The 15649-nt window shown below is 37.9% G+C and overlaps 1 protein-coding gene across 1 annotated transcript; it reads left to right on the top strand.

Moving 5' to 3' along the window:
- Window positions 1-562: 562 nt before the first annotated feature.
- Window positions 563-13188, top strand: LOC108679206. Its single transcript, XM_018167806.2, has 12 exons — window positions 563-1999; window positions 2143-2309; window positions 4307-4486; window positions 4789-4943; window positions 6846-6977; window positions 7745-7912; window positions 8290-8376; window positions 8801-8878; window positions 9031-9096; window positions 9894-9982; window positions 11783-12878; window positions 13060-13188. The coding sequence occupies exons 1-12, from the start codon at window positions 636-638 to the stop codon at window positions 13186-13188; spliced, it is 3711 nt and encodes a 1236-aa protein (XP_018023295.1). The 5' UTR covers window positions 563-635.
- The last annotated feature ends 2461 nt before the right edge of the window (window positions 13189-15649 follow it).

The raw sequence follows: 15649 nt of genomic DNA, 5'->3' as shown, positions 1-15649 counted from the left end.
GTCTAAACGAGGATTAATCCGCTGAGAAGAGAACGACTGAAAATAAAATCCTATAATGAAAATTTCTCGCACCTTATTGTGCTTTGCTGCTAATTGAAATGACAACCTGAATATCTAGAACGTTATTTCACAAAGAATATTTGATTTGTGACTAATGCAGGATACAGCCTCTAAGCTGCAATGCAAGGCTTATTTGTTCGTTAATTTTATTTGTGCATAGTTAGCGTCGTGTGGTCAAAGAGATCTGAGGCTAAGCTAGCCTAATTTTATAATTTCTTCAAATGGGCTCTAATAGAAATTTCCGGCTTATAATGCAAATTTAGTCATTTTGCCATAATTAATTTAGCGTCTTTGACTACAAATAGGTACATGAATATGAGAGGATTTTGTATTTTCGATTTGAATGATTTCTATATTGGCCTACATTTATGCTATTTCCATCATCGTAATCTCGAATCCACTTGCAAAAAGCTTCATTGTACTTGTATCGTATGAATTCGATGTTCCGATGATGGGTTTATATTTTACTTCTATCTTGCATGATATTTTTGACGAATTTTTCAGATTTCGTGAGCTTAATGGAACTCTGAATAATTGAACATTTTTCTTAAACAAGTTTTCAGCCCTGAGAAGATATGACTTTCGAGTATTTTTTGGCGATAATTGCCGGATTTGCTCTAGTGTTCAACGAAGGAAGAGGACAAGCCTTTAATAACTTCGAACATGTCAACTCGGAAAATTTACGTTTTGGGATCATAGACCATGACAATAAGCTTTCGGACCACCCTGGAGAAGTGAAAAATACAAACATAGTACAATTTTTAGAGGCATTCTCGAATCCTGAACATATAGTTTTCCGTGGATCCAACGCTGGATTTGAACCTTCGTTTCGGGGTGCATTTGGAAGCAACACGTACGACGAAAATTTGAATAGAAACGACGAAGAAGCATTAACAGATGACGATTATTTCATTAGGTCTGAAGGTGAGCCTTCTAGACCCAATTTTGTTTACCCAAATACAGACCAAGCTTATGGAAACGCAGATTTTGAACTTTCAAGTTACGACGAGGGGTCCATGCTTGATGATCCAGTTTTTTCAGAGCTTCACCTTTATGATGACGTCCAGCCTAGGGAGATCTTGTATGCGAGCGAGCTCTCCACTTCTAAAAATGGTATGGATCAGCGCGAAAAGAAAGTTACGCCCTCCAATCTGGACCCGACGACGGATAATGTACCTGTTCTTTGCCGCCCTGCCATTGAGGTCCGTGAGCCTCTTTCACTTGCACCAAGCAATGTTTTTTGTACGAAGAACGGTAACCCAAAAACACAGATCACGCGTACGATTGGAAATTTTAATTCATTTGATACAAATTTTGCAACGCGCATTCCGGTAGTAAGTGTACTGAATGAAATGGAAAACTTTCCATCTGAAAATGGGCCATTGCCAACAACCGTCTCGCAACTCGGAAAAAGCACGGTTCTGAAAGAATTTGTATTCCCCGAGTCGGTTGAAAAGATAGTGGAAGTCTCCCGGTTAGTTACTACTAAGAAGTCTGAAGGAGAATTTCTATTGGTACCCACTCCAGGAGATTTCAAGTTGGTAAATGCCAACTTTCATGCCAATGCTGGAGAGACTGTTCATCTTGATACCGAACCCAATAGATCGAGTACAAGTGAAATAAAACGAGGTAGAAAAGCTCCAGCTTTCAACCAAGAAGAAGACATTTTCAAACCACCTCTACAAGAGGATTACTCCGTTTCATTAGATGAAGATGAAATTAAAACTTGTAGTAAAGGGTTGGAACCTTCTAATGAGAGATATTCTGAACTTGGTGGAGTAAATGATTTGGCGAAACTTGACTGTGATAATTCAAAAATTACTGAAATGCCATTGCCGCTGATGCTGCATAAAGTCGATTTCGTCTTCAATACTTTGGAAGCCATTTTACGAAACATTTTTGGAAGAAGACGTTTGGATTTGGATAAACAAAGTGAATTGTGAGTATGCATTCTCCACCGTGACTATATATTACCAATTAAAAATGTTTGTTACATGCTTGGCGTTGTCGTCAGGTTGTTTGTACAAGTATAAAAACCTTTTAAAAGTGGCACACTAATAGGTTTTGTTTATTTTGTAACAGTGACATAGCGAAGAAGTGTTGGCTGGAGCTTCTAGAAGAGAAGTTGTTGAAGAAGAGGACTAAGCATCGTCCAGATATCATGGATACCGTCGGTAACTTCCTGTCGGTGTCGAGGTTGAACAGGTGCTACGCCAGCGTTGTGGGTCTGCTTAGGTCGCAACCTCATGGTAAGTGAGGAATGGTATATTTTCACATGGAATAACTTAGAATCTGAGGCGAACGGCGAATTTTTCTTTGTTGCTCCTAGCGTCCTCCTAAACGCCATTCGGAAGAATTTGTGCTTTTTTTTTGTAACGTGATTCAGTGTATTTATTTTCTATTTATTGCCCAATCGGCATTTTGTTCTCTGCTCGTTGCTATGGACATGAATCATTTATCAGCACACTGATTTAAACTTAAATTGATGTTTAATCATCAGTTATTCATGTGCACTTATAGGCGAGTTTTCTCTTTGCTCTTATTTTCTGCGAAAAATTAAAGTCCACTCAATGTTTTTACGTTACTGTTTCAGTCTAAACTCCGGTGCTTACCATACAGTGTTAACTCGTTTCATTTATTCATAATTGAGACTCGTCGATTATAAGCTTAAATTTACTTATTCATCGTACGTCGCTCCCGCGGTGAGTGGAGAATCGATGTTCGAGTTTTCTTCCGATATCTGGCGCTTTTCAAATATTGCTAGCAGCGGCTTTGTTAAGATATTAATTCTCAGCCGTGGCTAAGATATTAAGTGCATTAGGCACATTAAAGTTTCTCTAGATTCCCTAGAGTGACCACTTTGTGGCGCAGGATATTGGGGACATTGTTTCTCTTATTTCCCTGGAGTGACCATTTTGTGGCGCAGGATGTAAAACTGTGCTGAGAGAGATGACATGTCTGTATCCTAGTGAACGTGTGAGAATAATGCATTACATGTTGCGCTTCGTTCGTTTAAAAATTCAAAACGGGTTGAACGCACATTATGCGTTCAATACAAAACATGCCCTGCTAACTCAAGTTTAGCTCGTCGGTACTAAGTTGATTTGTCTGAAAAATTTGTCAATTAATTTTGGAGAGAAGGGTTAGGCTTGAATTTCTCACCCCCACTTTTTTAGAGTGACATTTTATTTATTCATCATTAACTTTAGAGTGAATTTCTATTAACACGTATGGGTTTATTATCATTTTATTTTTTTCACATTTGCCACTGGCTTTTATGCAAGTTATTTTTCTCCAAGGATACCGAAGAATATGTACGTTTTGTTACAATATTTATGTTTCGTGACAATATTTACGTTTTGTGACGATATTTACGTTATACGATATCAATTTCCAACGGAAATGATGCAGGTTTCAAAGTAATTCGCATAATTTCCGGCACTTATTCATACTTTGAATTATTGATGATTTTTAATGGTTTTGAATGCATAAAATTAAACACTAACTACAATTATAATATTATTTTGTCAAAGATGTATCAAATTTAATGCGTATAACTAAATTTATTATAATAGAACAAATGAGAAAATTTTGACCTCATTAGCTAATATGGAAAATGTGTGCTGCAAATTTCAGCCCACGATTTTTGAAATTTTATATTAAATTAAAGCTGCCGCGTGAATGCGTTCTGAATCGAGCGAATTTTATCAATGATGGAAGTTTATTGCGTTTGAATCTGTATATATGAGATTAGCTTATTTTAATTGTGATGGTGTATTTTTAAAGCCTTTGATTTCTGTGGGAACTGGTTCGTTGAGCTTTCTTTCGTAAATAAGTTTATATTACCACTCCAGTGAATAAATCTTAAATTTTGAGTACTTGATCCATGTCATCGTTTATAAAATATTGAAAGCGTTCAATGGATGTAATAAAATATTTTGCGAGTATCTTATCTTGAAGATTTGCATTTAAGAAAGAAAAAAAGTGCTCCGCAGATTTCATAAATGTGAATGACAATCAATACAATCAATGAATATACAATCAATGTTGTATATTCATTTATAAAGGATACATAATCAGTTGAATGATGGAAAAAATTTTACGTGATTGTGAAATTGTGGGTGAGCGGTTTTACTATGATAGACATTTTACAATGAACTTAATGCAAGCATTAATGATTACATAGAGGCTCACGACGACTGAAATTTAGTTTAGTAATGACCTTAATATTTTGCTCTATGTGCAGCCAATAAATATGCCGATTACATGAAATTTCTAGACTCTGCATCATCATTTATTTCTTTCACCAATAAAGTTGAAAACGTCCTCGCTAAAGCGGTCATTAACGAACAAAAAATTTACAAATTTGAACCTCACCAAATGAACGGAGTTCGTCGTGTCAAGTCTGGGTTGACATCATCCAACGGTGAGTTATATGATGTAATAAAAAAATCAGATTGTTTTTTATGTATTTAGTCTATGGTGCAAATTTGCATGCGATTCAAGGCTACTGTTCTATTGAATAACCTGCATTTAATTTACCGTCAGATGAATTTGCGTCACGTAAAAAGTAATTAAAGAGTTTGCTTTTGAACACTAATTGACCGGTATTGACGAATGGCACTCTCAGCTTTCGTTGTCTCGCTTTAGCTGCTGTCTTATTCAACGTTAGGGGGTTGCCAGGGAAATATTTATCATGTCATGTATTTCCGAACCTTCGCCTCACAGCTTGGCAAGCCAAGCATATGCTACCCGTGGCCTTGGTTGCTCTAAAATCTGGAGATTTGGCCTCAGCGTTTCTCTGGCTCTCATACATCGACCAAGTTTACCCACTGCAACAAGATGACAAGTACAAGAACCTTCTGGAGCACATTATTCATCAGGTATTGTATTCAGTATTTTGTTTTTATTTGTTCGCTGGGCTTGATTATCAGCAGACATTTGTGTCATTTTTCCGAGTTCGGGCGACAAAATGAAGAACTGACTGAGATTTGTTGAGCGTTGGTTCATTAAAACTTTTTATTTATAGAATCCGCCTACCTTGAGACTCTTGAAAAAAGGTTCACATCGAAGTACATCTCATAAGCTTTGTTCTTGGCAATGATTGCACATCGCTTGTTCGTGGTTAAAAATTTTGACTATGTAAATATAAATGATCATAAGACTTTGTTTAAGTAGGCGCTAAATAATTTGAAGTTTCCGCAAAATCAGGTATTGGATACGTTTGAATGCGTTTCGATACATGAAATTGTATTGATGACACAAGTACAGTATTAGGGGAGAATGAAGCCTGGAAATGCGATCTCTGGCTCCGATCATGAGGAAATGCAGATAACTCAGAATATTTTTTTATTCCTCTTCATCGATTATTTTGTATATTCTTGCATAATATGCTGAAAAACAATAAAAAATGAAAAATATAATTATTTATTCAACAAAGAATAATTGGAGCTTGACTTCAATTGAATTTCTTGGATATTCTAGCGCGTTAATATTATTGCAAACTGCCTTATGAATAATAGCATAAGCTTATGTTAGCCAGGCGTTGCAAGGGCAAGATAATCCCTGGACTTCCAGAATCCCATTATTCAGAATCCCGTCATTCAGAACATTGCTAATAATTGTGAAACTACAGTAATTTAAGCAAAGACAACTCCGTTAAACCCATGTTCACCACAAAATTTCCAGGCAATTCGCGCTTGAAATTTAAGGGAAACTTTAGCTTTTTAGCGCAAGTCTTCAACACGGAAACAAACAAACTGTCGAAAATATATAACATATTACTAAATTATTTGTTAAAGTTTCGGTCGACAGTGTGACATCCGATGGCTTTGGGAAAAGATGCGATGATTTTGGGAAAACTCGTAGCCAGGAACAAACAACCGGTCACATTTATAAAATAGATTACTAAATTATTTTTTAAAACTCCGGTCGATATCCGATGGCTTTGGTTTGGTTGAAACTCGTAGCCGGGATAAAGCAGTAGGGGATTCTGAATTGAACCACGGCTATCGTAGAATCTCCAGTGGAAACTCACCAGATAACTTGAACCCGTTGAGGCGAGAAACATGATAACCAAGCTTGAGGAATGTCTCGAATATCTCTTCTCTCTGTGCCAGCCTTGGGCTGAACACTGAATAGTGGATGGCCTTTCAACGAAAACTGATTTTCATTTGTGTACATTTAGAATTTAATTCTGTGTGACAACCACTAGTGAACAGTGAGAAAATTATGTGTAATTTATGAAAAATTGCACATTTTTATCTTGCATCCAAATTCTATTAAAGCGAAGAGATCAAATGAAGACGAAATCTTTCGCAACTCTGAAATGATACCATAGTTCATTTTCACGAATGCAATTGCTTCAATATTAAGTAGTTTCTTAAAAATTTTTTTATCAAAGCGGCCAATTTTCATCGAGTCTTTAAGAGAAATATTTGGACACGATGAACAAGCATCAGTTCAGAAATATATTTTTCACGCATAGTGCATATTGACTAGCAAAGAGGCATGGTAATTTGGATTTGTTGGTAATTGAAATTTAAACGAAGGCCCCGTATGTCCTCACGCTTTGGGATTTAGTACATTGAATATTTTAAGCCACAGTTATTGGATACTTTAAATCCAGATACCTTTAGAATTCTAAAAAAGAGCACAGCAACACTGGTAGGGAAACAAAAATTAGATAGTCTGGGGTTAAATGGCTTCATCAATCAGAAAATTTTCACAAAGGCTGCTCGAAAATGTTGTTAATTAATAGTCCATGATTTTTTCCCACTGAACAGCATGATCACGCACTGCTGCACGGAGACGTTCAGAACACCTTCACTGTCCCTCTGATGTCGCAGCGGCTGCAAGTCAGACAGCACCTCAGAGACAGTCATTACAATGCGCTATGTCGAGGACATGGTAATCAGGTATCTAATTTCGGACTCGACATAACCGAAAGGACTTGGAATACGACATTTTAATTAAAGCAGATATGAACAATCCACTTTACAAAATTTGTGTGTCCATAGCGTTTACAGTAACACAGTGAACTAGCTCTAACTTTGCACCTTTTGTGTCAAAATTGTTTCGCATTCATTAATTATATTGTCTTTCCATAACAATTTTTCAGAAGATTCTTGAATAAATTCAAGAGCGTTTCGAATGTTTTCGGAGGATCACCCGCTTGTTTTTTGTTCCAAAAATCTATCACCAGAAGTAAGGTTTTATCTGCCTCCTCTTTATTTTAATTTATGAGACGAGCGTGCAAGAGTATGCGACTTGCATAAAAATGTTTGGACATCGACGACTTTTCCGAGTACTCGCCTTGTTCATTTGAATGTGACTAGTGATATCGAAAATTAGTTGATACCTTTCCATAATGTTCGTTTGGTGAAAGGGTGGCTGCAGAAATAATTGTACTGATACTTAATTATGTACTGAGATTTTATGCTCATTATTGAGGTCTTATTTTGCTTGGATTCATTTGACGGACGTGGTGTTATTATGCAATATTGTGCCATCTCTAGTGTAAAAGTCGCAAGGAAAGTTGTTTAAGTACAAGTACGTTCAATCAACAGTTTGCATTATCTTTTGGAACGGTCTATCACCCTAAATTTATCTGTTCTATTTTCACAATATTTTCTCTAAAGTTGAGACAATGATTGATAAATAAAAATTCTTCCTCCTCGCACAGGCTGCAGAAGAAAATAATTTCAGGGTTTGTCGATATTTGTCGGTGCGGCCACATTTCTTGCTGGCGCCACTGAAGATGGAAATTCTAAACGCCAACCCTCGCATCGTTCTCTACCACGACATCGCTACTGCCGGCGACTTCCTGAGCGGCACCGAATCTGCTGTCAAGGTTTGTCGCAATATCAGTGACGTTCTAACTTAACATTAGTGTAAATGTATTGCAGCAATAAAAAGCGATGAATGAATAAATTTATTCTGATTTTTAACTTTTTTTTTTGTTTTGTAACTGATGCACCTTTTTTTATTGGTTCAATATTTTATTCAAATGGAGTAATAACTATGAAACTATCTATGAGAATGGTATCACAAGTTCCGCTAGTGGCAAAAATGGAAATAAAAATGGCCGAGCCTTGGGACGATGCATGAAGAATTTTCAGAACATCTGAACAATTTAGACGTGGATGTACAAAATAAAGTTATGAATTTTCTATGCAGCGAGGTCGATGTTAATCTTGTTGTGGAAATCTATGAATATATTACTGGCAGGTTCGTTCCCGTTACGCTGGGAAGCTCGTCAACCAGAAGATGTGCAATGCCAGTAATTGCATTTTGTCGGGGTACATACGTGATCAGGTAATTGAGTTATAAAAGTAAAGGAAGATTATTTGTATTGTATCCATGTAGTTTAGAGGGCTTCTAGATGGCACATGGCCATTTGACATTAATTTAGTTCATTCACCGTACGTAACGAATAAATCGTTTGACCGCTAGTTATGGCTGCTTCTCGGCAACCGTGAAATTAAGATCACGCGTGATAGCTTGTTCAATGGAGATCGAATGCTACTGGTATTCGGCATTTGCTTTTTACATTTTCAATGAACATCGGTAATTCAGTAATTGAATTAATTTCATCTAGAATTTTGTACTTATCTCTTAATCAGATTAAGAAGTCAGTGTCAGACATGACCGACGCATGCAGGCTTGAATTTATAAAACAAGCTCACTACTTAGCTGTCACTACTACTAGTAGCTTTGACTACGTCAACTTGATTTTCAGATGCCAAGGATAAGCCTCGCTGTGGCATCTCGACTCGCTGCAATTTCCAACGGAAGACTGAAAATCAACGACTTTGAGGTAAAATCTGGAAATTAAAATAATATCAATTGATGGAAATATTTTCCTGTCTTTGTTTATTCTTTAGTGTCATTTGGTTGCTTTCATGATGGATTGTCACTGAAATTGATTTTTTTTACCTCTGTGCTGAATCGTTCATTTTTCATTCGCAGTTCGAGTTGATATCTCCAGGTTTCAACAGAACTCTTCCATCCATCGCTAACGGAACGATATTGCAGGTAATAACTAATGTCGCAGTGTATTTTAATTCCCTGAAAGCAACTTTTACTTCTTGCTCACATAACGCTAGTTAAGTATAGATTTATCGCGTGGGAATTGGAAAAGATTCATCGTCTTGCAAATTTAATTATGTACCTGCACTCCTATTAAAATGAGTTGCTTATTAAAGTTTGATAAATAAGTAGTTCTTTCACATATATCATTTGTTGATGCAATGATCAATTGTTGGCTGACTATAAAACGTTATAAATCTATTCTTAAAATAAAAGTTGTTTACCCAGTTTAGTTACACCAGGTTATTCAGTTATGTTTCATTTGAAATTTAAAGCGTTTTATCTATTGAAATTTTAAAGCGCTAGAACGAGTAACAGTTGTAAACGAGTACTTAATTAGTGAACAAAATTAGAGAGACACATTTCCTCTCCAGGGCCCATACTTTCAAAAAAAGTTAAGAGATCGTAAGTTCATGAGTCAATCATTGACGGCCTATCAAGCAAAATCCACCAATCATAGACAAGAAAATAGAGCGTAACTACTTACGTTCACTTAGCGAGTTTTGAAAGTATGGCCCCTGGTGTCTTCTCCGTAGTCTATGACAGTATACATTATAAATCTTGAAAATTTTTATTTCGATCTCAACGTGTTTCTCCATTTAACCCAAATAATTTCATATCTCGAGTTTAATTTTGACTAGGATGTTTATTGTACAACTGTCGTAATTAGTAATTATTTATATAACTGGATAACTTTCATATTTTTCACTGGCACCAATTTTCCAATTTTTTGTGAATTTCAGTGCCAAAACTCGACTACTTATGGAAAAAATGGAGACGACGTATCTTTTTGGACGATCTTTGTGAGTACGTCCAAGTTTGAGCGACCTTCGTAAGTTACGTCCAAGTTTGGCCGGTCTTCGTAAGTTACGTCGAAGTTTGGGTGGTCTTCGTAAGTTACGTCCAAGTTTGGGCGGTCTTCGTAAGTTACGTCCAAGTTTGGGCGACCTTCGTAAGTTACGTCCAAGTTTGGGCGACCTTCGTAAGTTACGTCCAAGTTTGGGCGACCTTCGTAAGTTACTTCCAAGTTTGGGCGAGGTCGCAAGTTACGTCCAAGTTTGGGCGACCTTCGTAAGTTACGTCAAAGTTTGGTCGACCTTCGTAAGTTACGTCAAAGTTTTGGCGACCTTTGTAAGTTGCGTCAAAGTTTGGTCGACCTTCGTAAGTTACGTCAAAGTTTTGGCGACCTTTTGCAAGTACCAGACACTGGTAGTACCGTGTACTGCAAGTACCAGACACTGGTAGTACCGTGTACTGCAAGTACCAGACACTGGTAGTACCGTGTATACACTACATCCCTCCATCCCCGCATCTCTCAATCAATTAATCATTACCCCTGCTCGCCCTCCAAACCATCATGTTAATCTTCAACATGAGCTTTGAGATTTTATCCATTTTAACATCAGTTTGTGCAATTTTGACCTCCGCTCCCAATGAATCATCTCCCGTCAAAATGCTGACAACTGTATAGTTATTGTACAATAGATTATTAAATAACCTCTAACTTATTGACTCAAATGTACCATATTTCATTAGCTGCCATCCATATGATTTGTAATCGGTTGGTTACCTTTCCAGAAGTCGAACCTATATTTTGTCTCCATGTGCCATCATAGTTGTAAAACCATATTATTAAACGTTAGTAAACTGCATGAATTTGAATTTGTTGCTTCTCCTAAATTACTTATAAAGCATCATTTCTTAGTTTCTTGCTATTGATGGTCAGTAGGGCCGTTTTACTGTATATAATACCGTCACTTTGGTTAAAAAGTGAACGTTTTTGATGAAATTTAACCCGAAATAATGTTGAAAATTAATTGCAAAAAACGTCGTTTATTGTCCTTCCCCAAGAACGATTTCATTGTGCATTGTGTGTTTGCTCGCTAAGTTCACCAAGCCTTATAGCAAGCTTTATACCAATCCTCATTCAAAACTATTATTAATTTGTTTCTTATATTTCTTCAGTTTTACAACAGAAAGATGCCTCTTTCGAGAATATCTGCCAGCGAGCGAACAAGTCCTCTGCACTCGACAATCGACATGTTCGAACCGTGACGTCCACTCGTCCTAGTGACACCGAGGTAATCACGCCAACTTCAACAACCATTTCAACGGCCATTACTGCAGAAAAGGAATCCATGCCGACGAAAGAAGTTAATTTGGGATCAAAAAGTTCTTATGGAGCCGTTCCTGAAAATTTGGGACGCTCATACCTAACTTTTTCCACCGTTACCGTAGATCACATTTATCAAAGTGTATTGGGAATGCGTGTTCCACCTATCGCAAAGACGATTCAAGCCTCTTCCTCAGTGGAAAATGATTCCAGTTACTCCAGAATTCGGGATACAATTAACACTCCTAGACTTACCATGACTCCTAGTTTTAATCAACCGCTAACCTCTCACGAGTCTTCATCATCTCATGGCGAAGAAAGATACATCTCGTATGAGAATAAACTTTCTCTATTAATGAATCCTGCGACAGTTAAAAAAAGTGAAAATAGTTACTTGAGTGTGGCTTCATCTCGTTTGTTGAAGCGTCCTATGTTACCATCAATGGACACTGGAGTTACCAACATGATTCATTCCACGATTTCAAATAAGTTCACACCCTTGATTGCATTCATTGATAGGACACAACTGCTTATTGAACCTACTTCATTAGACAGTGGAGCTGGTGACCATCTGCCTCCAAAGGATGCAGTGAAAACGGAGACTTCGACGGCCAACAGCAGGTTGGGATCAAGTATAGTGGATGTGAATAAATTCTACATGCTGGCAAGTGACACTGAACGATCTACCACAACGCAGATCAAAAATAATGATTTAGGAGGTTCTATAACTACGCGATTAGTGTTAGATTCAGTATCCGGCCACATCAACACCCCCGCGAAAGTTTCACTGTTGAACCCAACACCCGTTTTCTTACACGGAAGAGCGGTCGAGTCTCATTTCCAAACGACTCCCATTCCCCCGTCTTTGGGTTCAACCAGTGTGCCATCAACATCAACTCAGCGCACGGGTTCAAAGTCTAAAGATAATTTCATGCCGTTAAGCCCTGTTACAGAGAGGAACAAATTCTCTACTGTAACCGTGCTTGAATCTCGAAACGTCAGCAACGAAAATGAAAGCTCATCTAATCTTTTGGATGAGGGGACAATGAGCGTAAGTAATCAAAATCGTAGCATTCCGGACTCGTTTCGAGAGCAAACCTTAAGTCGTATGGGTGAAAAGACTGTGAGCGCAAATAATCATAAGCAGAGCACTCTGGACTCGTTCCGAGAGCAATCCTCAAGTCGCATGAATGAAGAAACTGCGAGCGAAGATAATCACAAACAGCGCATTCTGGACCGATTTCCCGTTTACGACCATAACGGCAATGATGGTACGACTGCAAAAGGAGAAAACTCCGTTGAACAAGACGTCAAAGAAAGTACGGATTACACGCAAGTTTTGAAGGGCAATTACGATATAAAAGTATCATTCGATGCTTTTGATTCTGCAACATCTATAAATGACTTATATTTTAGGATTTCTGTTAGGGATGGCGGTAATATAATGGTGTCTGTTGCTGAAGACTTGTGTGAAGAGATGAGCGCTCGGGATGACGATCATGATGAACAGAAGCATCAGGCTACTGCTAACATTGCCACCAAGACCTGTTATGAGGATGTCAAAAGAAGCAACAGATTTCACGACGGCTACATGAATGGGCACCTATTGCAAAAGGTCGGTGGTGATGGCCCGAATGACGTCGGAGAGGGGCTCCAATTTAGAATGGTAGATGGAGAAGGCCCGAACGATTTTAATAGCGGGCTCAAATTTAAAAGGGTATTTGGTGATGGCCCGAATGATTTCAGTAGAGGGATCCAATGCAAAAAGGTTATTTGTGATGCACCGAATGATTTAGGAAGCGGGCTTCAATATAAAAAGAAAGTTGATGATGGCCCAAATCATTTCCGAAGTGGGATCCAATATGAAAAAGGAGATGGTGATGGCCCTAATGACGTCGGAAACGGGCTCCAATTTAAAAAGGTAGATGGTGATGGCCCGAATAATGTCGGAAGCCGGATCCTATCTAGAAGAGTTGAAGCTTCCCAACATGAATTTGCGCATGAAAATCGAAAAGCTCATGTTGAGCCACCAACAATTGGTCCCTCGAAGAAAATGAACTTATTGGCATGTTATTTGGTTTCTGCTGATCTTAACTGGTGTGTCGAAGCATCATCTATAACAGTTACTCCTGAAGTTCCGCAGTCACCAAATAGTGACAGCAAATTTTTATTTGAAGGTTGAAGATTATCGCGGGAAGATGCATATCATCAAGAATTTAAAATTTTGTTAATATTATTTCTTATTGATACAATTACGAGTTTATCTGGTCGTGGGCTCTTCCGATACTTTTTTCGAGTAATTTCTGCATAGATATTTTCACTTCAGTTCCTTCGGATTCCGATCTACAAGACCATTTTAACCAGCCGCACAAACAATTCATTTTTCAGTCGTATCTAATTTTCGAGGAAATATTCGCTTTGCTTACCATCAATACTAAATTTATTGATGGGGATTGGAAGAAATAAATTTTCGTACTGAAATACTTGCTTGATGAATGCGAAACTGATTTTATATTGTGTTTTCTCGGCGCTCGTCCAATTTCAATAAAAAATAAAATCCATGCAGAATGTATATTTTTTTACCCATTTCGTTAATAACGTATTATGAGCGGCTCAATCTTGTATAATAATTATAAACTATCGAGAAAGTTCAGCCTCAATTTTTTTTGCAAAGCTATCGTATTTCATAGTTGCTGTATCACCGCTCCACCGATTAGCCAAAAATTTTCTAAAACTTTTTCACTTAAACAATTTTAATAACCCAAACAACGACTAATCCATGCTCCTTGTTAGAAGTAATGTTTAATTTCACATAGCCATTGGCAGTGCTGGGCAGCGCTACTTTGAAATGTAGCGGCCGCTACCGCTACCGCTACATGCTCTAAATGTAGCGCAGCTACCGCTACCGCTACTGAAAATGTAGCGGCCGCTGCATGTAGCGCGCTACTACATGTACTACGCTACATGTAGCGCGCTTAGTTGTTACCTCTGGTAACAACTAACATGTTGACACTAGTAACAGGCTGAGGTTGACAACATTAGACCAAAATCTTTCGTACCGTTTTATTCTGTAATTTATATTATATTATGTATGTATCATGCTGGTTTTTAAATAATATTTAATACTATTAAGTTAAATCTAGAAGCTTTATCTATAAATGTAGCGGTAGCGCTGTAGCGGCAAAACCTCGTATCGCTACTTAAATATGTAGCGGGCGCTTTGCTGGTTTTTAAATAATATTTAATACTATTAAGTAAAATCTAGAAGCTTTGTCTATAAATGTAGCGGTAGCGCTGTAGCGGCAAAACCTCGTATCGCTACTTAAATATGTAGCGGGCGCTGCCGCTACCGCTACAATTACTTAAATGTAGCGCCGCTACCGCTACTAAAAATGTAGCGGACGCTACATGCAGCGCGCTCATGCCCACCTCTGTATTGGAAAGAAGAGCTTAGATCAACGTCCATGAGGCCGAAGTCTGTAATTGACTTGTAGTTGAGTCTAGCCTGCAGGCTTGCTGGAGGTGGATGAGGGGTCTGTAGTAGCACATGGGTCTGTCCCATGTTTGAAATTCGCTTAGTTCAACCATGGATCTGTTCCACTAATCGACGATTGAATGATGTTGTCATTTGTCCATGCCACATTCGTGCCCGTCCGACCAAACCTAACTCAAAAGTTTACCTCAGCTCCGGCCAGCTCTACTAGGTGAAAAAGCTCGAAAAATGTTTCCCTTGAAGGTTGTTAAAAGTAGGGGTTTGTAAGGCATGTAATGGTTAAGGAACATTTATATGCTATATATTTATAAGTGTTTGTTCACTGCTATACCTAAGATAAAAGTGCACAGAGTAAAGTATTTTCTCCATTTGATGTTTCGATATTCAGCCAAGTTTTAGCCTCAGTTGGTCCTAGTTGAATATAATTTAAATTAAGTTATCGCGATTCGACAATTTTATCGCGACTGTCGTCTAAGTAAAATTTCCATAATTTTGATAGAATTATCTCATTTGTCTAAATGATTTTTGGCTGTAATTAATGATTGATGTCAAGTCATCGTTCAGTGGATCACTTGTGAATCAAGTTCTGACAAGTACGTGAATCAGCATCAGGCCATGGGCTTACTTCTTCAGTGCAGACACTTCAATTCTATTCTAATAAGGAGATAATTCCAATTGGGAGATTCTTTGGATCTGGAGATTCTTTCATAACCTGATTGTTTCAATGACCTTCTTCTGGACTTAAGATAGAGGCGTTCGAGGTAGGCTTTCAGTTGATATTTGAAGTCTTTGCCAGGGGTAAAGAGCTGCGAGCCAAAAGGGCACGCATGTAAGTTAATTATTAAGTTAGTAAGTTAGCTCGTCTCTGTTGACGGCGAGGCTACCTAGACCTG

Source organism: Hyalella azteca, unplaced genomic scaffold (genome assembly GCF_000764305.2).
Source record: "Hyalella azteca isolate HAZT.00-mixed unplaced genomic scaffold, Hazt_2.0.2 contig15610, whole genome shotgun sequence".
NCBI lineage: Eukaryota > Metazoa > Arthropoda > Malacostraca > Amphipoda > Hyalellidae > Hyalella > Hyalella azteca.
This window is presented reverse-complemented; position numbering and strand designations above follow the sequence as displayed.

Coding starts and splice junctions, on each gene's coding strand:
- LOC108679206 (XM_018167806.2), top strand. CDS start 636: ATGACTTTCGAGTATTTTTTGGCGATAATTGCCGGATTTGCTCTAGTG. Junction 8,879..9,030: donor TGAAAATCAACGACTTTGAG/GTAAAATCTGGA, acceptor TTTCATTCGCAG/TTCGAGTTGATATCTCCAGG. Junction 12,879..13,059: donor ATGGGCACCTATTGCAAAAG/GTCGGTGGTGAT, acceptor CGAATGATTTAG/GAAGCGGGCTTCAATATAAA.